General features: G+C 39.6%; 4 protein-coding genes across 6 annotated transcripts in view; 3 read left to right on the top strand and 1 right to left on the bottom strand.

Annotated features, from left to right (window-relative positions):
• The first annotated feature begins 189 nt into the window (after positions 1 to 189).
• golm1 (golgi membrane protein 1) lies at positions 190 to 10,214 on the top strand. Of its 2 annotated transcripts, none has more exons than XM_069683633.1 (11): positions 190 to 370; positions 2,679 to 2,809; positions 3,445 to 3,624; positions 3,807 to 3,861; positions 3,960 to 4,062; positions 4,192 to 4,315; positions 5,003 to 5,147; positions 5,304 to 5,513; positions 5,638 to 5,799; positions 5,987 to 6,085; positions 6,566 to 10,214. In XM_069683633.1, the coding sequence occupies exons 2-10, from the start codon at positions 2,681 to 2,683 to the stop codon at positions 6,082 to 6,084; spliced, it is 1,206 nt and encodes a 401-aa protein (XP_069539734.1). In that variant the 5' UTR covers positions 190 to 370; positions 2,679 to 2,680; the 3' UTR covers position 6,085; positions 6,566 to 10,214. The 2 variants fall into 2 exon arrangements, with proteins under 2 accessions (XP_069539734.1, XP_069539733.1); XM_069683632.1 differs by having other exon boundaries at positions 5,000 to 5,147.
• Positions 10,215 to 10,986: 772 nt separating this feature from the next.
• Positions 10,987 to 12,613, top strand: LOC138610956 (kallikrein-8-like). Its single transcript, XM_069683846.1, has 5 exons — positions 10,987 to 11,027; positions 11,216 to 11,378; positions 11,844 to 12,106; positions 12,185 to 12,324; positions 12,418 to 12,613. The coding sequence occupies exons 1-5, from the start codon at positions 10,991 to 10,993 to the stop codon at positions 12,559 to 12,561; spliced, it is 747 nt and encodes a 248-aa protein (XP_069539947.1). The 5' UTR covers positions 10,987 to 10,990; the 3' UTR covers positions 12,562 to 12,613.
• Positions 12,614 to 15,433: 2,820 nt separating this feature from the next.
• naa35 (N-alpha-acetyltransferase 35, NatC auxiliary subunit) lies at positions 15,434 to 24,211 on the bottom strand. Its single transcript, XM_069682857.1, has 23 exons — positions 24,131 to 24,211; positions 22,647 to 22,775; positions 22,507 to 22,540; positions 22,196 to 22,310; positions 21,925 to 21,999; positions 21,220 to 21,387; positions 20,838 to 20,904; positions 20,649 to 20,692; positions 20,487 to 20,537; positions 19,958 to 20,041; positions 19,763 to 19,877; positions 19,350 to 19,528; positions 19,078 to 19,137; positions 18,829 to 18,935; positions 18,635 to 18,701; positions 17,556 to 17,654; positions 17,253 to 17,431; positions 17,014 to 17,150; positions 16,824 to 16,891; positions 16,605 to 16,745; positions 16,335 to 16,457; positions 16,089 to 16,169; positions 15,434 to 15,957 (listed from the first exon to the last, which is right to left on the bottom strand). The coding sequence occupies exons 2-23, from the start codon at positions 22,765 to 22,767 to the stop codon at positions 15,898 to 15,900; spliced, it is 2,175 nt and encodes a 724-aa protein (XP_069538958.1). The 5' UTR covers positions 22,768 to 22,775; positions 24,131 to 24,211; the 3' UTR covers positions 15,434 to 15,897.
• Positions 24,212 to 24,480: 269 nt separating this feature from the next.
• Positions 24,481 to 27,872, top strand: part of agtpbp1 (ATP/GTP binding carboxypeptidase 1) — a 28,824-nt gene continuing 25,432 nt past the window's right edge. For both annotated transcript variants that reach the window (XM_069683240.1, XM_069683239.1), the window contains exons 1-3: positions 24,481 to 24,570; positions 26,371 to 26,429; positions 27,615 to 27,745. In XM_069683240.1, coding sequence (XP_069539341.1) covers positions 26,398 to 26,429; positions 27,615 to 27,745 — 163 coding nt within the window. In that variant the 5' untranslated portion in view covers positions 24,481 to 24,570; positions 26,371 to 26,397. The remainder of the gene's footprint in view (positions 24,571 to 26,370; positions 26,430 to 27,614; positions 27,746 to 27,872) is intronic.

Here is a 27,872-nt window from a genome sequence, read left to right as displayed (position 1 = left end):
AATAAACAATATAATGAATTGTTTGATATAATAACATCGACTCAGGCAAAAACATCCCAATATTATATAGTACATTTTTAAATGCAATGTTTGGAATTTGAATATATTATATTCAGTTATTTTACCAGTTGGATTATCGTTTACCCCAAAACGCCATTTTTTTCCGACAGCAAGCAGAGGCAGCACCCGATTGTGCATGAAGACCCAACAGGCTGTTTGTATTGCGATAAGGGACGCTGCCCAGCGGTAATGCCCGGTTAATTGCAGGAGGAACGCGGCCAGGTTGTCAAGGAATATTACATCACCATTTATAATTACATTTACTTGATCCAACATTGAATTCATCTGCTGTGACTCTCGAGTCTGTCGGGTAAGTAGATGGTCAGACTGCTAACCTTAGCAAGCTAACTGTTAACCGAAAGCTAACGGCAACTGGGGACAAGCTGCACTGCTAGCCTCTGATGCTAACGTTAGCTTTTAACGTATTTAGGCAACGCTGGGGAAAAAAACACGCATATGTTCACTACACTTATCTTTTTTGTGGCTTTCCATTTAATGTAGAATTATATTATGACATGTCGTGTAAGATACTATCTGTGTGTAATGACTGTTAACACCAGCTGTACCAGTTTAACTGTAAAGCTCAGTCCTGACCTGTATTTAGCCTGGAAGGTCTAACGTTATACGAGAGCTGTTTATTGTTTATTATTCATTTTAACAGTTTTGTGAGAGAGGCTGTACTCAATCTTGATTCTACATAACACTTTAAAGGCAAAAACTGCTTTTAGTTCTGTGTGACAATGTGGTAGCAGATGCCAGATTTCCGTACCTAAACCCGGTGCTTGTTTGTTTTGTTGGGTTGAGGTTGACTCCCTTGAGCCACCCTTTACTGTAACGCTTTTATTGTGTGACTACACAGAAATCCGTCCACATTAATATCCAGATCAACTTGTTAGGTTATATGGGCAGGACATTTTGACTTCTAACAGTAGGAAAAGCACAGGTGTTAATAATAACTTTAACAATGGTTCTGTTCTATTCGGGTGTCTGAGAAAGCCATGACAGGCAGTCAGCATTCACACAACCAGAACCATGAAAATGAAGCAGCTAAATGAAATACAGCCATCATTAATACTGCTATAAACACCTGTGCTTTTCCTACTGTGATACGCTAAAAAGTCATCTGTGAAAAGGGCCTATAGGCACCGCTTTCTCCTCGGGTAAACCCCAACTAATTCTCAGAATACCCTTTAAAGCTCCTGTGAGGAGTTTTCTTCTGGTTATCAAACAGACTGAAATTAATTCTGATTAATCTATATGACCTACAGAAGCAAACCAGCCCATCAGCGACAAGATTGATTATTTTTATAAAGTTATTATATTATTATTTTTAATGCCTGAAACTGCTGGTAGGGGGTAAGTGTCAGACGAAGCGATTAACTGCACGCTGCCTTTGTTTAAAGAAAGCAGGATGTGTTTTTGTTATAAACCACCACTTAAGCATGAACAGGACAAAATCAGCAAAGAGATAAGAGGCACAGCTTTGTCCACATGGGTTGCCAAAATCAACACAAACCGAAAGTTCCTCACAACAGCTTTAATGTAATCTCTTTTTGATGCTTGATGCAGGTTTTATGGCTCTGCCATGGAGACTGTCTGTGTAGTCTATGAGAAATCTGCATGTTGTAATTAAAGCAGAAGATTACATTTACTTTCATGATGGGAGTAACCCAAGTATGAAAAGTCACGGTCGGGCATGTTTGTCTATATTATAATATTGATATTTTATTTAACCAGGAAGAGGTATAAGTTATTTTCTTCCTGTAGTCCTGGTCAAGATTAATTATCACTTACTTACACATAAGAAAATAAACAATTCACCCATTAGAAGACCTACAATACACAAAAGCAACAAGTACAAATGATGGAGGAAAAGGCATGCAGGCCATACCAGCAATATCTACAACACATACTACCTCAAGTCAAGAAGTATGTAGCATTGCAACAGCACCATGCTTTCCCTATAGGGCAGTTTGTGAGAGACATTTAAAGGTATATTAAGGATAATGGTATATGACAGACCATTTGATGCACAGGGTGCTTATTGATTACATAGACAATATGAATTGCCACTACAAGACAATATGATGCTGAAACAGGAAAGTGAAAGTTATTGTACCTTGGTCATGGTATGATTGAATTGCGCGATAATGTTGCTAAGGCTATCTCTGCATCCTGCAGACAGTGAAATTAAGTCTGCATCTAGAAATAAAAAGTTCCTATAGCAGCTTTATACTGTTACATATTAAGCAATACTCTGTGCAGGTGTATGTCAAGAATGTTCTTCTAGATGTTGTTTTCTTGATGTTTCAGTGCCACTAATAGAATTGCTACACGCTTCCTTTTGCTGATACCACAGAAATGTGTTTGCTGAGACACTAGTTTGTACGAGGCCAGTTTGTAAGAAGCCACAAAGGCCTGACAAAGAGATTTTTACATGTAACTAATCAGCCATTATCCTCCTTTATTGACATTAGCCATGTAATCAGCTACTACCAGCCTTATCTCAGCTCAAATGAGAGATGAATTCCAGGGTTCTCATACAGAAAAGATGTAGTTAATGGAGCGTGTTGTAACCCTGGCTGTGGTATGTGTGTGTCCCCTATGTTTGGTGACAGCTATGGGTGGGCTGGGAAATGGGCGTCGTGGAGGAAGATCACCCCCTCTGATGATTGGTGCTCTAATTGCCTGTATCCTGGTTCTGGGATTTAACTACTGGGTGTCCAGCTCCCGCAACCTGGAGCTACAGGTTGGTTAATCTATGTGTGTGTCTCTGTGATTTTGTGGTTTTCTTGTGCAAAGATAAATGTTAGCACAAATGTTGTCTCAGAATATAACTATGGTTCCGGTGATGTCAGCTTCCATACTCCAGAATTTATTTAAACTTGATGTGTTTAAAGTTCACAAACCATAATGATTAAGAGATTGTAATTATTACCTAGTTTAGTTGGTGCCGATCTGTAACACCAATGCATCATTTTCTTCTGCAAGAGAAGGCCTTCAGTTTTTACAGGGTTTCAGTTGTGACGAAGTATTTTGGTGTAATTTCCTTTTTCACATTTTTAAACAACCGTTAATGCAAATCACTGTAAACAACTAACTTATCTCAGGACCTTGCTTGTTTGCATTTTGGAACAGGGCTATACTATCACACATTTGTGTCAATTGTCAATTGACACAAATGTTTTTTTTACTGCCACACAGCCACTGTCAATCAGTCAATACAGTGTTTTTTTCAGTATTCACCTCACATTTAGATTTTTGTTATCATTACTATTCTCATTTTCTGCCTCAGTAACATAGGTTTAGTATGCACAAATGGCCTAAAAAGTATAAATAAAGCCTGAGCTAACCTTAACCCCTTTATCTTTGTGTGTGATACAGACCAAGCTATATGAGCTGGAAGGCCAGGTGCGACGCGGAGCAGCGGAGCGAGGAGTAGCGGAGCTGAAGAAGAATGAGTTCCAGGAAGAAATCCAGAGACAGAAGGAGCAGATCAGCCACATAGAAAGCCTTTACAAGAGACAGCTGGAAGGAGCCCAGAACACCTGCAGCCAAGAGAAGGTGCACACAAACAACACTGGCAGTTTAGTTAGTTAGTGAAAACGCTTCTTTGAATTGGTCACCATTGTGGTTCACACTTATTTTTCACAGTAGAAAGGGAAGTATGTAAACAAACTATAAAGCAGCTGCGCATATTTATATTTATTTACTCAACTTTGTTTTTGATTGTTTTTTGCATCTAGGGCACACTGCAGCAGAACATTACATCCAGTACCAAAACCCTACAGGAACTCAAAGGTAATTGTTAATATTTAACTTTAGTTTTCTTACTAGTTAACAGCCGACAAAGCTCAGTTGAAGTGTCTCTGAATGTCTTTGGTTTCTTTGTGCTTTAGGTCAGTTGAATCAGCTAAATGATGACTTGGGGAAGCTTCAGAAGGAGCTGCAGAGTTGCCAAGGCAACATCAAAACCCTTAACAACAAACTCACTTATGACATGTAAGAAAAAGATGCATTCACACAACAGTTTCATGCATGTTAATTGTAGCCCTCTTTACCATTACTTGCATACATTCCTGGCATTCCTGGTGAATGTGTGTGTCTGTGTGTGTTTGTACACATGTGCAGGACCCATTGTAACTCCCAGGTCCTGTCCCAGAAGGAGCTGTGTGATGAGAGAGTGGCTGCTGCTAAACTTGAAGTTCAAAAGAAAATGGAGAAGCTCATCGCTCCTTCTGGTGTCTCCTCACCGGTGAGTTGGCTTCACTGTCACAGAATGAACCATGTAAAAGGATAAAAGCCATGTTTACCCCAGTGACATCCAGTGTATTTCCAAAGCACTGAGATCAGGGCAGAGGACCGGAGCAGGTCAACCCATTTTGTAATTTGATGTAAAATTGGCTGTAAAAAAACTGCTTTTTAAAGCCTGATCTGCTTCTGATACTTGGTTCGTTGTAATCCGTAGAGTGCTGCAGGAATGTTGTACTCATTGCAGAAAATAAGCTCTATGGCAAACAAAAGTTTATGCACAATAATCGCCCCATAATGCAAATTCCATTAGTAAGAAGTTAATATTGCACTATATTTCAAGACACTTTGAAACTTAAAAATTCACGAGTGGGGTATTTACTGACATGTTTTCTGTCGTAGAACCAAACAAGACAATCTCTTGTGTTTGTTAACCACAGACCCTATTTCAGGCGTCTTACGAGAAACCCAGTCAAAACACATTAGCTTCTGATGAGGTAATTGAAATTGCAAAACGGCTATGTCATTTCCTGCTTGTAGGACTTATTGTTCCAGTACACAGTTGTGTGAAAGGAATAGATCTAGTAGCAATGATAGGCATTGATGTTTACCACTTTTACAACCGTTGTTCCCCCCGCTTCTCTTTTTTGATATAAAGACGTGGTATTTGTTGATGTTTACTCCGCAGCAGCAGGAATATGCAGTGGATGGAGCAGTGGTGACGGGGGCTGATGCAGTTAAGACGTCAACTGCTGTAAGCCAAACAACAAGCCTCTCTCAGCCCAAAGAAAACGAACCAGCTGAACTACTGACCAATGACATAATTGTAGACAAAGGTGAGAGACATGGATGTCCTGGTTGCTTAGTCTTGCATTAAGTGCAATGCATGCATTCATTGACACTAACATTACGTATGTGTGTGTTCCTATCTTTACAAGTCTTTGTGCACACTTCCAATTTGACCCTCATGTTTCTACCATGATATTTTGCAGCTCCCGATGCTCCTCTGAATCTGGCTCCAGCCAAGGATCTCGCTATTCCCTCAGCTGCTGCAGACAAGCAGGACATTCTATCACCACCAGAGGGAGCTGTTACCACAGAGGACGGTGAGGCAGAGACCACGAAACCTTTGAAGAATAACCTGACTGAGGATAAAGAGATGGAGGTGATGGATGCTCATGAAGAGGGCGCTCAGACAGAAGGTAAAGAAGTTAACATTTATATGTCAGACACTGAAAAACACACACACACGCATACATATTCTAGACATTTGTAGTGATGAGCTTGTTTAACCACTATGAACTCAAACATCAATCTGGTCTCCAGAGGCAGACCCCGGGATGGAAGGCATGCTGGTCGGCCAGGTGAAGGCAGATGAATCTCCTGGTCAAAAAGTTGATGAGCCAGATGAATATGATGTAGAAGACCAAGTAGTTGGTGGAGTTGATTTGGAGAAGCAACAGCAGACAAAGAGGGCTGAAAATATAGGTATGTGTGTCTGTATAGAATACATCAAAAAATGTGTGTGCTTCAAAATACAGCATTGGAGATGACATTTAAGTTACAGCCAGAGGTAATGTCTGAAAGAGTGACAGTTACTAATAAAAACACTTTTTGCCACTAAGAGATTTGTACATGCTTCATGCTAATACTTCTACATTTTACTCTCTGATAGACAAGGACATGGAGGAGGAGCTGGCTGACTATAACGGTGACGATGAGAACGAAGGCGAGTTTGAAGCAGACAAACAAGCTGAGCTTGCTCAAGTCTGAGGTATAAACTGAAACACACACACTTGTCTTCCATGGCGACATACTCTGGCTTCTTGATTAAACATTTTTGTACTTATAACCTTCATAATAACTCAGCATGATGATTGATGGGAACACAACATAGTAATGTTGAATGCTCACTGTTCATATTTTAGTATCATGGTAATGGTGATAGAGGAAATTACCTGAAATGACCACTGGAACAATATACAGAGTGGGTTATATATATATAATTTATTGTGCAGTAACATTTAATAGTTATTCTAATATGCTGCATTGAAATAAACAACTGAAGTCTGAAAAGCTTTTACTATTGGACGTAATATTTTATTGCATTTATATCTACTGAATAAAAAGTCATGCAGCTTTTTAGATCTAGTTTTAATGTAGGCGTGCTACAGGCGCTCTGCAGCTATATACACAGAAGATATCGACACAGAGATGCTTGTTTTATTAAGACAATATTGACATTCTCTTGCAGGGCTGGAGTCGGAGAAGGAGCGCCCACACCACAAACGTTAGGAAGCAGAACCCATTATACACCTCAGCACAACAACAGGTTAAAGCAACCCTCCACACAAAAAGTGACCCACGTGGATAGACTGGTGAAATTGGGATGGCCAGTTAAAGTCTTTTCATCTGACATCTTCATTGCATTCTGTACTTAGTTCTTTGGGATCATATTATTATATTATGTGATCATGGACACATTTTCTTGAAACCATAAACAGTTGACATATTAACATTCCTGGGAGTTAATGAATTTAGATTATGTGATTAGATGTTTATATTCACTCTGTCATGACTGTAACCTAAATGCAGTATAAATTATGATGACGTGCAGACCCTTATAGGGTCATGGTGGGTGAAATTAGTGCTGTGACAGAACTCCTTCATCAGAGGCCTCCTTCTGAGCTTCAACAGTATCCCAATCATCGCCTTAAATTACTCCTGTACAGTGTCTCATGGAAAGAATTCTACATCTGTCAATGGTCAGGATATTTTCTCTTAGAAATGTCCTTCAATGAACGCAAACAACAAGGCTCTCCCAAACTGCAGCAATTTATCAAATGAGCTGAGAATGTTCTTAGACTGCTTAGTCCCATATTTGTTGCTAAAGCCAGTCAGACTTGAAGGAGCGGCTTCCAATGTGCATGTGTAACATAAAAATGGAGTTCAGATTAGGATTCAGATAAAAAAATGGGCAATTAACCTTCTGGATTATTTGCTTGTGTAACTTCACCAGGCTTTATTCATAGTATATTATATTTGTCAAAACAAGAGCAATCAATTAGTGAAGCATCACTTTGTTTAGTGGCTGCAAAGCTTCTCATCTGTGTCTGGGATCACAAAGAGTAACAGTGAATGTGCTCAAAGCTCTGGATCAGTTGCACAGAAGAACAATGTTAGATTACAGTGAAAGGAAACACCTGGATAACATATTTAGGATCAGCGATCTTATTCTATTTGAAGTCATGCCTTATCAGCTCTGTGTGCACCAGTTTTTCCTGCTGTCAGTTGCTTCTCAGTGCAGGTCAGATGTAGAGCGGCGTTACATGTTTACTGATTGTGGATCTCAGCTCAGAGTTTTGTGGATACTGCCTCTGGTCTGTTGAATTGAAGTGACTGTATATTAGTGGAGAGAGATTTTGGGAGTAATATTATGAAGGACATTTCCTTGAAGCTGGCATAGTGATTTTTGCTTTAGGGCTCCTGCCAATCCAGTTGATGTGAACTACTCAGTAGCTGTGCTAAAATGTAGTACTCCATTCCAATTAGAGCTGCACAAGAGACATGCAGATATGAACTAATATTAGAAGAAACTAAAAGCAAGTTAAATTATGTGGTGGGATCTTTTGTTGCCTTGTGTTTTATACAGGACAGATGGTTTAATGTATTTTACAGGCACTCTGTTTTCTGTAGGGCAGTGGTTCTCAACTGGTCTCGCCTCAGGACCCACTATCACCTCCTTAATGACAAATCGTGACCCAAATTTCATTTTTCAACCACTTACATTTCTATAATAAAGAAAATGGTGCAGTTTGGACCTGACCTGGACAAAACATCACAGTATGTCAGCTTCACAAAACACAACAGTATAATAGTCAACCAAAATGACCTGGAAAATATTCCCTCTAAAATTCATTCAATTAACAGCTGTTTTATAGCAGAAATAAACTAATAAGTGCAACATAAGTGTAACAACTGTAGGGCTCATCAGGTTTCAGGAATGTAAATGTAGCTACCTGAATCAACTACACTACTACAGCACGCACGTCTTACAAAGTCCATGTCCTTCAAAATAAAAGCGCAACATAGACTCCCACAACTTTTGTTTTTTAAGCACACATCTGCAACCCACTGAAAACAGCTCTCTGACCCACCAGTTGCTCCTGCTTTAGAGGTTCCCCAACTAATTCTGTAGAGCAGGGGTGGCAAACCCTGCTCCTGGAGAGCTACCTCCCTGCATGTTTTCGGTTTCTCCATACTCACAACACACCTGATTTGAATTATCTGCTTGTAATAAACCAACTGAAGCTTCTCAGGGGATTGATAATGAGCAAAACATTCAAATCAGGTGTGTTAGAGTCTGGAGAAACCTGCTTGTTATCAACCAACTGAAGCTTCTCAGGGGATTGATAATGAGCAAAACATTCAAGGTGTGTTAGAGTCTGGAGAAAACCAACACCTGCAGGAAGGTAGCTCTACAGGAGCAGGGTCGGCCACCCCTGCTGTAGAGTTTCCCTTTTGATGTAAAGGTTAAGCCATTAAAACATTGGTTTTAGCTTAAACACTATACTTGTTTTAGTGAGAATGAAACATTGTCAAATATCTGTCTCTAACATTGCAGCTCGCAGAAAACAACAAGCAGAGCATAGTCGTTCAATAAGCCGTCTGCCTGATCCCATGGACATTATCCTAAAGCTATACAGGCGTCATCGAAACTTTATCGTGCTTAACTTAAGTAAACCATAAAAACAGTTTTTTCAAACTCGACAGGGTGGTTTAATACACTCCAGTATAATTGTGTCCTTGTGAAAAATATTTTGAAGCATTGGAAACTTTGAGTATTTGACTTTTGTTGGTTTCCAAATGTTTTTTGGAGCTGATAACTCTTTAAGATATTAGGAACATTATTTCAGGATAAAGTTATTCATCAGTTGACTTTTCCTTTGAGTAAACAAATTGTTGTGTTTTAACATTTAAAACCAAGAAGAGTTCATATTTTCAGCTCGAGACGAGGTCACATTTCAAGCAGAATCAATTTTCTTAACTTATTTTTTTAATTAAAGTATTTTTCTTTTCTTTTTTTGTTAGTTTATTTATGTGGGCTATGTCATTATGTTTGAAAAAATAACACATGAAGAATAAGAGTGCTTATGACAGATTTAGGGGTAAAGCCTAGGAATGCATGATATTATTGGCACCGTCAGGTATGTCAATTTTCCACCGATAAAACAACGCTACAGGGGAGACTTGATGTTCTCTGCAGTTAGGTGGAGAAAAAAAAAACGTGCCTAATATATCGGTATCGAATTCGGCAATCGGCAACAAGGGTTGCCATCCTTCCAACCATCCGTTATCTTCCCGGGAGGCTGAGTAGTGTTATACCCCGATAGTTTGGACACAATATCGTGCATCTCTAGTAGAGCCATAAAGACCATTACAGAATAGAGAAACCCTTTGACAATTAAACGTCAGCCCCGACAGCAGACGGTGTACAAAGCAGTCCTACATCAGCCCCAGTTTAAAATCATAAAAACTGGACTTGTGCATGTGAAAGAGTAATTTGTCGATCTTGGGAGGAAAATGTTTCTGAGATTTTCTTTTTCTTTTATGTAACTTCAGCTGCTGTTATTTGTTGTCTGTTCTGACGATGCAGGGTTTGGACACCTTCTGCTCTTTGTGTTGTCTCAAAGCTTCCGCTGCCTGTTCGTGTAAAAAGACCAACTTTCTGTGTAACTGGAGAGAAAATGTTTTTTTTTAATATAAATTGGATTTCTTTTTTTGTTGATTACATGTGAATTTGTATTTTATTCCGAACTGATGAATACATTTGTGAAAGGATTAAATAATCATAGGCTTTACTGATGATAGATAATAAACATTGTTTTTATTACCACTATCAATACATGGTTCCAAGTGGCATTTATTCTTTGGTGTAACCATTTTGTGAGATCATTTTTTGAAGCCTAAAACAACACAGGGTTAAATCACATATGTAATGTTTTCCACCGACTAGGAACCAGCTTCTGTCTCAAACTGGACAAACGTTTCATTTTAAATAGTCCTAAGATGAAAAACATTTCCACCAGGCCACACATGTGTTCACAAGCCTTTAAAAGAACATATTTTACACATACACCTCCACTCTAACTCTTGTTAGATAAGCAAAAAGAAACAAATGTAGGCCAAATAGATATCTGAGCATTTGCATAGATATCTATCTCCACATGTCATATCTTCATAATATTCAAATTACTAAACTACACTAAAGTAAAACTATGTACAGGCCTATGAACACAAAATATATTAAAAAGTATATATATATATATGTATATCAGGAGACGCTAGACGACGGTGCAAAGGTGCTGAGATAAATATTGTTATGAATGTTTTATGCAAGAGGTAGATGGTTGTATTTACAGAGAATGTGGATTGACGTTGGATGTAGTAATAATATATACATGAAAAAAATGTTTTACTGCCCTTTATTACTGTCCCAGTCATTTGCTTACCCCTCCCTCACAGTTCATTTGTTTAGGAGTGTGTTGATGTCCTTTTACAGCATTGTAACACAGTATTGTTGCCCCAAGTGGCAGCCAATCAGATCGAAGCAGAATGTGATCCTTATAAAGACGAGGCATCAGAGAGTCAGCCACCAACAGTGACCAGAGGGACAACAATGAAGCTCTGCTTTGTCTTCGTTTTGGTATTCGCTGGTGAGTGGGATCCTTTTCTGACAACTGGAATAGATCAGATTTTAATTTACAAGAATGTTATAACGCATGTAATTGTCTGACAGATGCACTTAAGATGAAGAACATATACCAGGTGAAAGGTTGAACATTTACCCTTTTTAGATCCTGAACTTGACTTGTTCAGAATCTTCTCTACTTCCATTTGTAAGGTGCTGCATTCGGCACCATAGAGAAGAGGATTTTTGGGGGTAGGAACTGCGATAAGGACAGGCAGTACCATGTCCAGATAAAGTCTAAGCAACGCAGGACTAGCTGTGGAGGCTCTCTGATCGGCAGGCAGTGGGTCATCACTGCTGCTCACTGTGCAGAACAGTAAGAAACAGCCACACTGCGTCCCACATGATGCAGTTTTCATGCCATTCAAATTGATACTGTAAACTAATAACTGAAAACTGGTATAGAAAACTTTCTAATGTGGTGCTAACATGTAGTTATAACATAGAATGGATAAAATGCAGTTGTTATGGGAAAAAGGTATCTATAGATTTGAAGAATAAAGTACAGCTAAAATGTATTTGCATAAAAGAAGCATATTTGTCCATTCCCATGTTGATAAGACTGTTAAAAACTTTAAAAAATATCTCTTTCAGGTAAATTTACAACAAGTAAAAAATGTGGGATCAATTTGCAATTAATCACGAGTTAACTATGGACAACCATGCGATTAATTGCGATTAAATATTATAATATAATATATTAAATATAATATAAACAGATATATATATATATCTGTTTTACTGTCTATTAAAGTCTTTTTTCCCTCTCCATTTTTTGCAGGCTTGTGACCGTGAAGCTTGGCGTTAACTATGATGCATCATTTTTTTCGAAAGAAAAATTCTTTAAAAGTGAGCAAACAATTGATAAAGACCAACATTTTTACTTTAAAGACGAGGAAGAGCATCCCCATGACATCGTGCTCATAAAACTGAATGAGGAGGCGTCGGTTAAATTTCCCATAATCGGTCTTCCTCCTGCTGGGTGTACCAGACCAAAGGAAAATGAGCAGGTTAAGGTTGGAGGCTGGGGAGCAGATTCTCCAAGTAAGAAATACATTCATACAGACACTAGATTCACGTAATAGAAGTCACTTCTCTAATGCTGTTGCTTTAAATCCTCAGAGGGCAAACCCTCCAAAAAACTAAAGTGTGCTACCACAAAACTGGGCAAATGTGGTGACAATGATAAACCTGGAAGCAAATACCACAGTGATGAAAGTACCACCATGTGTGCCACAACTACTGGTATTCAGTCCTGCTATGTAAGAAAACAATTTAATATCTCTTATTATTCAACTTGTTTACTTAATTTTGACGCATTTCAAAAGATCACCCCTCTGATTTCTCTCCTTCAGGGTGATGGAGGTTCAGCCGTGGAGTATAACCACCTTTTATATGGGATAATTGTCAGCGACCCTGTGGATATATGTGCATCCCCGATTGTAATGCTGGATATCTGCTTCTACAGGAAGTGGATTGAAGAAACCATGTCAAAGTGATCAGAATGTACTTTGAAGATCTCATATCGTTTCACTTTAAATAAAATAAACAGCTGCCATGTGAACTGGATGACATGTTAAAGTTGATCATACACTGATATAAAGAAGTGTTCTTAAATATGATTCTGGGCTTTGTTTAAATCATTTTGTCCGTCTGTATCACACTATGTTTCCCTGAATACTGGAAGTGTCCATCAAGTACCTAGAAGTATCAAGATACATGGTGTTCGTTTTTTCTTGTGGAGTGACACAATAAAACCACACTTTTCTGTGAGATCCAAACCTATATTTTAAAAATACAAATGTACAAAGCAGGAAGCTCATGTGGGAATACCAGGCCCTGTCAGCACCTGGTATTAACAAGCGTGACCAGATAACAAGCCAATCAGAGATGCACATCAAAGAAAGGCCTTATCTCCAAAACCAGTTCAACAATGACAAAGATTCAAAAGGCCACTTACCTGTCATTCCTCCCCTCTGAAATACTTCTCTTCTGTCTTGTGAAACTCTTCTGTTTTGTTATCACTCATGTCACTGCAAACAAGTAAAAGCAAAGGCCTAGTTTATGGATCAGACTGGGTAGTGGGTAAAATCCGGAACAAATTGTGTCCCGTATTTAAAAAACAAATCGCAATGTGACTCACTGAATCAATACGGACTGTTAAGTTCAGGGTAGAGGGAACGATGGTGAAAGACGTGACCCTGAGCCAGTTTATCATAGTTCATAATAATGCGGCACAGTGAGGGTATAGGTGTGCCAGGTGTGAACTTACATGCTTGGAGCTACAGGTCTTCATGGGTCAAAAATATATTTCAAAAAGAGACCTGGAAATATATGACCCAGAACTGAATGGGATCCGTCTATTATTTGAAAGCTGGGACCCAGACCCATGCAGAACGGAGAAATGCTGGACCTGTCTTTTATCTGAAAACTGGGACCTGGACCCATGCAGAACCGAGAAATGTCGGACCCGACCACGGCCGGGTGAAACAGACCTGATCAGCACCGACTTCACAACTTTTTGTCCTACCTGTGTGACGTAGCATTCTGCCCTGTGCATGGCTGTGCATATAATCCATCCTCCTTGCCAAGACAGTTCATAAAACGCATCCAGGTTTCCTGTTATCCATGTCGTGTTGATAAAAACAGCAAAGCTAGTCCACTAGTTATTTCAGATTAAAAGTCCACTTGCTGTCACGCAAACAGATGACAAATGCGGGGCTCATTTAGAAGCAGCAATGCCGTTTTGTTGTATCTAGCATAATAAAGATAACTTAGACAATTTGTTATTTTGAACAATGATAACGATTACTCTTTGCCACGACTGCTAATGTATTTCTAATTTGCTATCATCTGTGTTGTCCGAGTCTGACCTGTGACTTGACATTGGACCTCCTGAGCAAAGCAGCTGGAGTACTCGCTTCGCAGGTCATTTGTGCCACCTTGTGGCCAAAGCTGCACTTTGCTTGCACGGTCTCTTTCAACATGACCAGTGCTTACTAATCACGGCCGAGTCTTCCCCATTCCACTTGGGTAGTACACATAATGTTGAACCGGTTGCCGACAATAAAATGTGGACTCGAACCCGTCCGGGTCCTGGTTCGGGTCCCAGGTCCTAGGGTTCAGTTGGCCCCGTGAAGACCTCTACTTGGAGCTGTCAACTTGAGCTTGCATCGTCGAGGTCAGTTGTATTTATTTGTTAATGAGGTCGCTCAATTTTGTGTCAAAATCCCACCAGGCTTTGTATTAATACACTTTGACACTTTGAAAACATACTAACCCATATGTTGCTATTTGTAAACTCAAGTACATTTTCTCCTCCAGGTTTCGTAGTCATTAAGAGTGCTCTGACTGGATTTCACTGTCAAAATAATAATCCAACATGAGAAAGTCTTTCTATTAAGGAGTTAACTTCCAAGATATAAAGACATATTCTGTCATCTAAAACAGGTTTTTTAAAGCTCCAAGCAGCAGTGAATGGTGTCCTGGCCTTTACAGGAAGTAAAAATCTTCTTTTCTGTAAAATATTGGGATCATCAGTTTGTGGTGTTTTAGGTCCCAAAGTTTAAAAAAACAAAAACAAAAAACAGACGTTCATACGTGGGTTACAACAGGCCTTCTTCAACCCTGAGCACTTAAAAACAGATCTATCTGTAAGGTGGCATACAAATATTCCTTTGATAACGGTAGATCAGTCTCAGAGTTTTGCACTTTTTGGGGATGATTGCAAAAAGATACATTTCAATATTATAGCGCCCTCTTGTGTTCAATGAGTGTCATTTATGAGCCTCGGTCATGGGTGGAATTTGAATCCTAACTTAAAGCTCCTGTGAGGAGTTTTTCTCTGGTTATGAAACAGACTGAAATTATTTCTGATTACTCTGTATGACCTACAAAAAAAAACAGACCATCAGCGCCAAGATTGATTATTTCTATATAGTTATTTTTAATGCCTGAACTGCTGGCGGGGGGGTAGGAGTCAGACAAAGTGATAAACTGCACGCTGCCTTTGTTTACATTTTTCAGGGCAAACATTTAAAGTTAGTGATACATATGACTGTTAAAGAAAGCAGGTGAGATTTTTTGTTAAAAACACCACATACACATGCACAGGACAAAATCAGCGAAGAGATAAGAGGTACGGCTTTGTCCACAGGGGGCGCCAAAATCAACACCAACTGAACGTTTCTCACAGGAGCTTTAAGTATTGCTGAGTTTTGGTCTAATAGTCATGGCAGCTCAAACAACATGTTACAGTAACATTTTGTGTCGTTGATGAATGCCACAGGCCCTAGCAACATGCAGCTTTACTCTGCACTGATGCTATCCAACAAACGTGAAACTGAGGCTGTAAGGGATATAACTGGAGAATTTTCAGACTCAACATTTTTATTCAGATAAGCACATAAATACATAGAAAGATCTCATGTGATTGAATGATATGCATCAATGTCCACCACAGCTGTACTTTTGAAAGACTTTACAAGATGTTCATATGCTGGAGGCAGCTTATAAAATGTCCCAAAGGCCAGTTCTTTGTACAAAAACACCTCAACATGTGCCTGACTTTCACACTCGCAAAAACATACACACACACAAACAATCAGGAGCAAATGTGAACATTGTCACTTGTTCAGGTCCACTTGAGAGTTCTCTGGTTTCTTCTCACATTTCTTATTCAGTTGAAAAGGAATTGGGATTATCAGACACTCCCTTTTACGGTTTTACACAGTGAGTTGTATCACGCAAACACAGTGCTCGGACACGGACTGGACCGGGGTGAAGGTGTGGTCTTTGCAGCTGACGGTCTTTGTGAGAAGACTCTGGGAGCAGCATCAGATAATCTTGACGACGGGGAAGTACTTGTGAGCTGAGAAGTCGAATTCTGGGAGCACCTTGGGAGGGAGAAATTTGGCGTTTTATTTTATTATATTTTACAACTTTAAGATTAACTACTTACTAAATTGTATGAACTGTAACAACATAACCAAATGATAATCCAGGGAATGTATATATTTTTACTTACCTTTGTCTCCTTCTTGTGCCCTCCAGCCAGGAGCTTCATGACTACGATGTTGGGCTTGGCTACCTTCAGTATACGGTTCACCTGTTATCAATCGTTAACTAGTTATGAACTGTTGTGTTACCGATGTCCAGAACATTGAAAATAACATAAAACAGGATTCTTTAAGAGCAGAAAATAATAATAATAATAATAATAATAATAATAATAATAATGATAATAATAGGAGCAGAAATTAAATTTCCTGACCTCAGGGTCTGGGCTAGGCACATTTTCTAAGATGAGTTTGGCCTGCTGGAAGTGTTTGCTAGCAGCCAGGTAGAGGTCAGCGGAGCCTGGCGGAGGATTGTACTTCTTCAAATCAGACATCTCCTGCAAAGGGCAAGAAGGGCGCAGTCAGAGAGTGCAGCGAAATTGGAGTGTAAGTTATAAAAAAGGACGGATTAAAGGAGGAGACAGGACAAGAACAAGGGGTGTAAAGAAAGGGGAATAGAAATTGTACAGAGCCTGCACTAGTACCTTGAACTGGATGTAGTGCACAGGTGGGGGAGTGACCACACTGTTAAAGGGGGCGAAGCGATGCTCGTAGCGCACCTGCTCGCTGTCCAACTCAAACTGAGGCTTACGCACCTTCCCGTCCATGTCCAGAGCTACCATAGTCTGAGGAGAGACAAATAGAGGATGGATAAAACTGCAGTGTGCAGAGGAGTCAAGAATGTCTCAGCGCTGACGTCCTACCTTGTACATGCCAGCACACATGTTCTGATACGCTTGACTCATTGTGATTTCCTTGCTGAGAGGGCGAACTGCAGTAGAAAACAAAACATATCATTATAAGGACAAGCAGCTACAAACATGCTGAAATGCTCTTGTTTAACATGGTGTAGTTATTTTCCATCTCAGCCGCAGACACGACAACAGTGCAAACCTTTTTTCTTCTTCTTTGTCTTCTTGCTGCTGCGTCCTTTTAGCTGCTCCTCCATAATCCGCTCCTCTGCCATCTGAGAAGAGTCGGCCCTGCTCAGAGTGGACATCAGCCACGCGTAAAGGAACTCTGACAGGTACCTACAGAGAAATACAAACACATGTTGATTCACAGATTAACAAAACCGTCAGTTTGTGCCTTACAGTTAGAGCGAGTGACAAACAAAACGTGTGTGCTCTCACCAGTAGATGTAATAGTACTCATGCATGCTGTACAGCTCCAGTTCAAAGCCACTCAGCAGGTACTGGATCATGATCCTCAGGTTATGGTAGAGGATCCAGGTGCCAAGACAGGCAAGATGCTGCCGCTGAGGCTCAAGTTTCATCAGCAAGCCATGAAGAGCTGCGTCCACCTTCTCTGCCTGTGGAGCACAAAAGAAGAATTAAGTAGTTGGTTTTTAGGTTATAAAAGTGGTTAAAAAACAGTTTTTTAAAAATGTTTTGTGCTTGGGTATCATTTAAAAGAGGAGCACAACAACAGTTTACCTCATCCTGCAGCGTGGCAAACTCTTCAAGAATGTGACCCAGCTTGTCTCTCTGCCGAGCTCGGTTGTGCCCGTGGATTTGGATCAGACTGCAGAATGGCTGCAGGGAGAATTGACAAAACACAAATAACTACATAGCTTCACCACTAAACCATTCATGTCCAGGGCAGGTGATAGATTAGCACATTTTATTGTTTAAAGGAGCAATTTGCCCCTGGAAAAAGCCACTGTCAGTCAAAGCTGGTGTTCTCTGTCATCGATAGAAGCAATAATATTTGAAATTGGCGCCATAGCTGTGGAGAAAGTTGTACAAATTCTACATTCCAACAACACCCAGCATGCATTGCTCCCCTCCCTCTGAATGGAACGGCCCAGTGAGAGGCGCTGGAGTGAAATACAACCGTTTCGCTGCAGGCAATGACTCGGTACAACGGTACAGAATCCGAAATACGATGAGAATATTCCGGTGGATCGTCTAAAAAAACTTGTGGAAACATAAGTCTACATTTCAAACCTGACGATTTTGAACGAGACATGACTCAGTTATAAATGTGGAATGTCTGGGATGGAAAACAGGAGAGCAGGCAATGTTTCAAGACACCTCACGGATCAAATGATTACATTTTACGGTATGTGGAGGCGGGCATCCTGGATTGAGGAAGTGTAGTTTAGCAAGCTCCCTGGCCTCTGCCAGATGATTTGTTTTACGTAGTCTGGCGGAGGTTTTCCAGGGCCCATTGGAGCAGCAGATAGCGTCCTCCAAAAGCAAAGAGCAAAATTGCATTTTTTCCTACCATAATGGCATTAGCTCCCCATAATAGCATGATAGGACGGAGGTTGAAAATGTGCAAACTGGCCCTTTAATGTTAAATCCAAGGAGCCAACATGTAACAGCTGAACTGAAAATGTCCTGTCATCTTTCAATCTCACTTGAAACAGTGGCTCTCATTAAACTCTCCTCCTAATCTGTAAACAAACTTATGCAGCAGAGAAAGCAGCCAGTCCAGTTTACTTAGCTACTAAGAAGTGAGAATGCACCAGATGTACAGACGACAACTTTGCAGAGTAAAAGTGACATACCCTGGAGCAGTGTGTAACAAAGGAGTCAATGTAGTCCTTGGCCTGGTGGTTGTTGAACAGACAACACCTGAGGTAAGACAGACACACACACACACACGCACACACAACTCAAGTCAACTTATATATGTTGTACGACTTGAAATGCTGAAACTCTCATGTTAAGGGTTCAATCATTGAAGTAATGACAGACTTACTTGTAGGAGAGGACAGGGGGGCTGACGAAGTATCTCAGAGCATCTTTAATCATGTCCTGCATCAAGTGGGTCCCAAACACTTTCTTATTATCTATTAGGAACGTTGTCTGCATTTGCGAAGTAAAAAAAAGTTTAGATCTAAAAATGTATTTACCGATACATTTATATGGCATAATCAAAAAGTTAAAATCTTTACTCAAATGTCAAGGATCTCTGTACTCGTGAGAGAAAAGGCAGCAATTAACTTACCTGAAGAAGAGATCTGGAGAGCACACAGGGAGACTGCTCACTGAACTCACAGAAGAAGTCCTAGTAAAACCACAAACACAATATTCATATTTAATTTAATTCACGTGCCTTTATCATCAGTTTGAAAACACATAATAAAACCCAATTTCTAACTGTGTAATGAAACCAAACAACAAATAGTTAGGAGGGCTTGAACATAATAGAATAACAAAAGCCGTTTATTCATAGTGACTGGTTCAGAGTGTAAAGTAAAGGTCTGGTAAAGTGTTTACCAGTATGCCGTGCAGGTTGGTGGTGTTGATGACATCACACACAGTCTTGATGCGTTCTATAAGTTTCCCAAAGTACGCCACCATGTCCTCCCTCTTAATGATCTTTGCGTAGCGGGGAAAGGTAGGTGGCAGCAGTCTTTGGTTTACCAGGGGTTCAAAGCCCATCATGATGGGGTGGTCTGTAGTTTAGACAGAAGAAAATATAAAGTAATCTTCCCAAAGGGACCATCTTAGCTAAATGCTGCAAGCTAGAGCAAGATAACAATTAACACTGGTTTTGACTTTTGTTGTAGCTCTGTTTACATTTAAAGTGCACTTTATTGTAGCTTTCTGGGTTGCCATGATGACTACTGCAGAGTAAGAATGCATATAATACACAGTTTCATGTATGTTTGATGTGGTGGGTACATTACCTCCTTTAGTGGTGTCATTCTGGGACTGGATGCCATGCTGAATGCTGGAATGAATGGCTGACAGGAGGTCAGCTGCCTGAGCCACAAGCTTCTGGGCCTCTCCCACCGAACTGGTCTGAAAACAGATGAAACCATAAACAAAAACTCTTCACTTCTACATTACTGTATTACTGTATGTGTTCGTAGATGTATTACCTCTTTCTTGGTGAAGGTGATCAGTGCAGTCAGTAGAAGCCGTGTGAACTTGATTCTATTAAAAAGGGCCAAACACTGCTGATGCTGGAAAAATAAAGCATGAGAACATTAAACAGGCTCACGTGTACTTGAAAAACTTCTATTAATACACGTACTCTTTGAACCTCAAAGAAGCCACAAAGGTCAAATCTTTGTTTAGTTTACACAAAGTCCATTTTTGGGTCTGATTTCTCCTTTCTTCATTATTATCATAACTGATGGGTATAACAGCTGGAAATTCCAGAGAGGAGTCTCCAGAGGTCGAGTCCCAAACTAATGATAGACAGTAGAGGGAAAACCAAATATAACAGGCAAAGAATGAGAAGGAGGGTTCAAGGTTTAGTTTGTGGCTGATATGTTGGGATACTAGGCTTAATAATTAAGAGCGGTGTTGCAATCAGATTTGTTACATGTTGAAACAACTGGCGTTCAGCTTTCAGAGGGTCTAAAGGATACTCTTAAATTATGTCTTAAAAAACACTCAACGTACCTCCAGTTCAACCTCCGGGTTTCGCTGCTCACCCTGTCGACTGCGGGTGCTCTGAGGTAGCAGTAGACAAATGATCAAACAATGTGTGACAAATGATTAAACAATGTAATGTAATGTTATAATAATACTAAAATGGCAAAGACTGTGGCCAAGAACAAATACCTTAACTTTCCTCTGTAACTCATCCTCCACATCTTTCAGCATACCTAGTGGTAGTAAAAACAAGATAGAGATGATGTGAACTATTCTTGTTCCTCTGAACCCACAGTATTAATCTGTAATTGCCTCAGCTGTCCACAATACAATAAAGCTGAGTACTTAATGAACTATCACAATACAGAGTACTTGTACCTGTCACTCGCAGGTCTGTGACATTATTGGCCATTTTGAAGCCATAAGTCATGGCCTGGAAGTCCTCCTACAGAAAAAACAAAGTGAATCATAAATGTGGCGCATAAATATGAAGCTTCTCATTGACCAATTGAAAATTTTAGCTCTTTTAAAACAAATGTTTATAAAAATATCAGAGCACAGAGCAGAAACACAAGTGATAGCCTTAAAAATGCCACATACATTTTTACATAAATAATGCCTTCCATATTTGAAATGTTATTGCAATGTCTATGTTCCACCAGTCTTAATGCTCCCTCTCAGATTTAAACAGTGCAGTATCACAGATGCACACATACTCACACACACACACAGACAGACAGACTGTAGAGAATTTGCTTACCTCCTCGAACACAGCAGCCTTGTTGACTTTTTCTCGGGCGATGTCGCACACCTTCAGGATACCCAGGGCGAAGGCTTTGAGTGCTGGCTCCTCTATCAGGTCGGGGTTATGGACGTACAAACAGGTGAACACAGTCTGCGCCAGGGAGTGGCCCTCCAGCCAAGTAATCTAGTAATAGAGACAAACATGCACACCATGCACATGGTGAGGATCTAATATTCAATGGAACACAAAAACTGTAACGTCAAAACATCTGAATGACTTTCTAATTCATTTTTTCTATGCTGTAATGTTTTTCTGGTTTTGAACCTTTACACGAGTTGTGATGTTGAGTAACCCACTCTTTAACAGGCCTGTGAAGGTGAGCAGCTCAAACGAGAAAATGTGTGGGGCACTGGTTTAGCTCAGTGGTTAAGCACGTCCCATATACAGAGGCTACAGACTTTGATGCAGCGGCCCCAGGTTCGACTCCCACCCTCGGCCTTTGCCGCATGTCTTCCCCACTCTCTTTTCCCCTGTTTCTGACACTATCAACTGTCCCCTCTCTATCTCTTGATAAAGGCATAAAAGGCCAAAAAAGTAAGTTAAAAAAGAGCAAAAATGTGCCCTGAAAATGTGCCCTTCATGGATCAGTCAAATTCAAACTATAGATTCATATAATACACAAAACCCACCTTGCTTACAGTATGAGGAAGTGAAACTTACCAAACAACAGAAACATGTGTCTATGATCCCGATGAGTTCAGGAAGACTAAGATCTTTCACCTTGATGGCCCCTTCCTACATTGCACATAAAGAAGTAACACAAAAAGTCCAGACGTTGGTGGTAAATTATACAGTTTACATTAAAACAAACTAGTTTAACTAGACAAAGGAATCAGAGTGTTTAATTTAAATCAAGAAATTGAGACATTCTGATCTATTCCTGACAATCTACTTTTCATTGAACAGCCATCAGACTTCAGCAGTACTCTACCTTGATAGCTTGTTCAAAGTTGAGCACTTTCCTGTTGACCTGGTTTCCGATCATTCCTGCATCCATCTTAGGATCCATCATCTCTATGGCTGACATGGCCTCAAACAGGCCAAACCTGCCGTCAAAACAGAGTGTTAGTGCATGTTTTGTATGTGTTGGTGTAGATACAAAGATCATCTGTAGGTAAACATTGACAATCTATCTTATTAATGATATTAAGTCTCTGAAACAGTATTTAGATGGTGTAAAAGTCTGCAAACTAAGTGACTCTTAAAAGTATGAGTCTGCAAAAAGCAATTTGTCCAACTCACAGTTTGTCATGAAGCAACTCTCCAAGGTTCAACTCTGCAATAATATGGGATGAAGACAAGGAAAGATAAAAGGAGGAACACGTCAGTCTCTTTTTTAACACAATTATGACTCACACACACAGTCATGAGCAGATCCCTACCTTTGCATGCACCCTTGAATTCATGTGTAATATCAACCCAGTTGGCATTGTTCTTCATCTTTTCTGGTATTCCAAGCCCCCAGCCGGCGTCATCGTCTTCAACTGCAGATTTCATCACCATGGTGACTACTAAAGAAAAAACAGGATGAGGGATTAATAAAATGTATCACAAAATTTCAGCTTTAACACACATTAGCCAAATCTAACTGAGCATTACTTGAGGAAATGTGTAATAAAACTTTTAACAGTATGGGACAGTATTTGTCTTCCTGTAATACAGATAAAATACATGTCAAGTTTATTTAGGGTAATTCACTTTTCAAACAATTTAAGTAACCTTTCTTTTATTAGACTTTTGTCCAAGCTTAGCAGGAACAGAAATAAACCTGTACATTAGAAGGCAAAATATCCACAGTGAAAATATTCTGTGAGTCAAAACATTAATGCACCATGATATAAGTGAAAATCGAGATTTGCCAAAGTCCTATAAGGAGAACCTCTTGTCTTGTAGCCTTGCAAGTACTTAGCAGTTGGCAGTGTTTACATATCGCTACGCTCTGTCACTTCCAAATGGCTTGCTACTCTCTTACTATGTACAAGGCACAGCTCCCAAAGAAAATGCTGTTTTCAGCAACAATTTCAAAGCTCAATCTTATAACTCCTTGCTTCCCAGTACCAGCTCATAAATAACTTGTTGTCCATGGCATTAAAACAGCCAGCAAAACCATAAAATATTAAATCTAACAGGCAATAATTATTCACATTAGATCAGAAATGTGAGACCTATCTTAAATTGTTATTTTATCTACAAAAGCATTTAGTATGTTTTAATAAATATTGACATCCATTCATGATTATACTTAACTCCAGTCCCTGATAGCGTGACAGGCAGGATATTATGATGTAGGCTAACAGTAGAGGATTAACATCATGCTGTGTGAAATGACTTGAGAAGCTAAAGTTAGAGCCTTAAAAGGTGTAAACTGCACGCCTGAGTGCAGTCATCAAACTCAGCTTTTTAAACCAAGGACATTTCAGTACTATGGCGAGCCATTTAAATAATAATGTTGATAACACATCTATAAGCTATTTAGAAATATTTTAATTAGAGATTTACCAACTGAGCTATCATCTGCACGTCTAACAGCCTGTTGGCTTATTTGACCTCTCCTAAATTTTCATCGTTTAAAATATGTTACAAAAGCCACATATGTTACAAAAACAGTTGGAGGAAGAATGAAGTTCTAGTTACTCTATCAAGATATTAATAGCCGTGAGATGCACGGGACATGTAATCTTTGTATCACCAACGTCCAAGTAGCTAGTAATAACGTATGCTAACAAGCTAATGTTACCAGCAATGGATGTTTCCTATGAACAGAGACTGGATATCGCCCAACTAACAGGCTATTACATTTAAAAAGGTACCAAAACCACAAAAATGTTAGAAGAAAGCAATGTATTAATTTTAAATGAGCTCCTACCTTAGTATTTTGTAACAACCATGAAGCAAATCAAGCTCTCTTCAAAGACTGTAATCATAGGCGCATAAATTGAACGTCATAGGCCACCGTCGTTATGGTAATTGTAGTCCGTGTATGTCATGATGGCGTTAAAGCACACAAAGGACAGCTTATAGCTTAAAACCAGGCGAGTTAAGGAAGAAACCCCTTTTTACTATTAAATTTAGGTGACAGTTTTAAAGAACTTTGTTCTTTCGGGAGCTTTCTATGCTGCGTCTAAAAACACGCAGAGAAACGAACTCTCGCGTGTTTCACAGAAAGCCCTCTTTGACAGTTGGGGCTGGTCTTGGGTCTCATCACAACATCATCAGGGCGTTTCAGGCAACGCACGGGCACAGGAGCAGTCCGTCTTATCCTGGAATTGGTGCACCCTGAGTGGGACAACAGTTCCTTCCATATAGGTTCGTAAAATCCCCGTTGTTTGTCGCCAATTGCAGTCCTATTGCTCAGGCTAATATTGCCTGTTTGCTCTGTATATAGCATTATTGTTAGCATATTCCCTGGTAGCTAGCCTGCTGTCGCAGACAGGCGGCCGTTAATGACTGACTAGTCTAGCAGGTGCAGCGGACACCAACCTCTGCTTGGTTATCATTCTTAGCGTAAAACAGCAGCCTATAGACAACGACTAACCTCATATACCCAGCGAGCTATTATTATGACAATTACATGAGCTTTTAATATTTTCTAAATAGATTTTTAATTCAGCTTTGTGCAAAGAAGCAGCCCTACGGGGTTGTTGTAGCCAGGCCACCAACTGTCCCATGCAAGCTGGCCTTCACAACAGGTCTGTTTTACAGTTGCTTCGGAGAAAGCTTCAAATAGATTATCCTTAACATATAAGGCTCTTCTTGGTCTCGCATCAAGCTACATTTACGGTCCTCCACAGACCGTACATACCAGCGCGTGACCTTAGGTCCTCAGGTGTGTTTTTCCAGTGGTGCCTGTCTATTTGGAAAAGGTAGGAGGCTTTTGCAGTGACGCTGCAAGGTTTACAGAAGCATGACTGGGGAGTAAAGCTTAGACTTATTCTTGTTTTAACTGTATTGTATGTTTTATTTGTTACATGTTGCAATTTGTAGTTGTCACATATAAATAGGAATGCACGATATTGTCTGAAAATTATCGGTATCTGCAGATTATGGCTTGAAAATGACATATTGGCATCGGCCTATATATCATTTTGATTTTTCTGCTGTGATTTTCCACTGATAAAGCAACGCTTTAATTATGCCTAAATGCTCGATGAGTCCCTAAAAAAGAAGAAAAAATGTGTTAAATACAAATAAATATGGCATTTTGTACATAACCTAAGTTTAAGTATCTGCAAGTGGGCCACTACAATAAGAGTAGGCATGATATTAATTCCACTACAGGGGAGACTTGATGTTCTCTGCAATTAGGTGGAAAAACACATGTGCCTCATGTGTCGGTATTGAAATCGGCAGAAAGGGTTGGAAAATATCGTCATATTGGATATCGGCAAAAAATCCAATATCATGCATCCCTACAAATAAAGCACAATATAACCTTGCTCTTGAACTAACTATTGTGTTAAAGAAAGCTTTATCTTTCTCTGGCACCAATGTTGTTGACGTATTGCTTTAAATATTGCAGCAGCATTATTCATGAATCATCTCAACCCATGAATGCTCCTGTATTTACTGTTTGATCTAATCTAAACTCTCAGGAGACCTGTGAAAATGCAATACTCTTAACTGTTGCTGCAGTCATGTGCTTTTACTGAGTGATGTTTATAACCTTTGCAATTTAGTTTTGACCCAATAGTGTTAAAAGTAATGTAGCTGAACGCTGACAGTTTGCTTTCTTTTCTTTCAAACCATGTGTTCAGATTACCTTGTCTGGAGGTCTTTTGTCTCTAGACATTTGAGATGTTTTGCATGTAGGGCAGCCCCTTTTTGTTTTGTGTAAAATCAGTCAAGAGGTTTTGTGTATCGCATAGTAGTTATGTCATGGTCAATATGAGCCATCTATCTGCAGTTGCAGTTTGTTCTAGCACTCACAGGGCTAACACATAAGGAAAGAACACCTTTCACAGCTCAGTTTGAATTTCTCACCATCTGGTTTTTGCATAGTTGTTGTCTAGAACATGACATTCCAATGGAGGGAAAGTCACAAAGAGGAAAGGTTGATTATGCTTGTCTTTCCTTGTCAGTGAGATCTTTGTTTTCTATCTTTTGCAGGCGACATGATATGTTGATGTGGTGAAAATGAACAAACCCAAAATGGCCACAGAGAAAGGGTGAGTTACTTTTTCAAGACTGAAAAGTGCAATTTCTAATCCCTGCACACATTCAGGCTGTGATACGTATGCCTGTGGTTCTGGGTAAATGTTACTCTGTTATAAATGTCACATCTGTTTACATTTTCTCTCTCTGATGGGTTGTACTATTCTACCTATAAGCTGTCTTTGCACCAGTAGCACTGCTATTTGTCTTCTGATTGTATTGTATCTGTGTGTTATAGATGGTCTGTTTGTGCAACACAGCAGAGAATTTGTTCGCCTTACATGAACCGTGCATAATTTTTTAATGAAGAATCAAAATAACCACATCATCATCCATGCAGCCGAAACAGGCTCTGAAAAAAATCCTTTCAGTGTTATTGTCCCTATCAAGTTTGCATAATCTTTATTTCATCATTTTCGAGTTAATCTCAGTTCATCTCTGTGACTTATGCAGTGTGTTTATTCAGGCTTTACTTCTCCTTCGGTGTTTTCCTTCGTCTATACTTGCATCACATTTTTGCAGTTTTTTTCTCTTTCTGTCTCCAGCACACACACACTCTCTTTCCCTCCATCTCTCTGTCTTTATAAGGACATATCAGAAACTCTGCTCCACTGGGTACAATCTGAGACTTTTGATTCTCTCTCCCATGTTTGCTGTTTCTGTACCAACAACTGACCTCTAACCTTGTGTTTCCAGCTGAGCGCTGCTGAGCTAAGGTTATAAATGGGTGAAGGGTCATTATCTCAGAAATAGTGAAGCCAGAGGAACCAACATCAACAGTCAGCTTTATTGAAATGAATGAAAAAGAGATGTTAATGGTTTTTTTTTTTCCAACATTTAAAAGTCAAAATGCTTTTTTTGTTCTGATCTTGGCTTAGACATATTTGTCTCTATATGGGCATGTAAGGGCATTTGTGCATAGGAGGGGCTGCTTTATGTTTGCCCTCCTGTGTCCTCGTGCTACCTGCATTTGACACCCTTCAACTGATCTATCCCTCTCTTGTATTATGTCACATTAGACTGTGTGTAATGCTAATAATAAGCTATGCACTTTCCAGACGGACTTGAATATTTTTTATATATAGGCTATATTTATCCTTTCTCCATAGCCCTATACATGAATGCATTTAGTAATGAAGTAAGCCTATTACATGCATTCTTCCTAGTAGTAATAATGGGTGCTACATGTGTGTTGCCAGCGTTCCCAGTAACTCCAGGGTGCTGATGCTCCTGGGCCAACTGGAGAGGATGAATGGAGAGGCCATGGTGAGGGATGTGGAAATGGCACGGCAGGTCACTGCAAAGATACTTCATCTCATACAGACCCAAGGTGAGAGCACACACACAGTAACATTAAACAATAGAAAAGACAATGTATTATATCTTTATCATATATTTATTATTAATTGGTTGAGAGGCCAGTAAGTGATATCTGGCAAGTGGTGTTAAGATTAGTG

Source organism: Semicossyphus pulcher, unplaced genomic scaffold, assembly GCF_022749685.1.
Source record: "Semicossyphus pulcher isolate SPU_LCO1_2020_fin unplaced genomic scaffold, fSemPul1.0.p SCAF_6, whole genome shotgun sequence".
NCBI lineage: Eukaryota > Metazoa > Chordata > Actinopteri > Labriformes > Labridae > Semicossyphus > Semicossyphus pulcher.
This window is presented reverse-complemented; position numbering and strand designations above follow the sequence as displayed.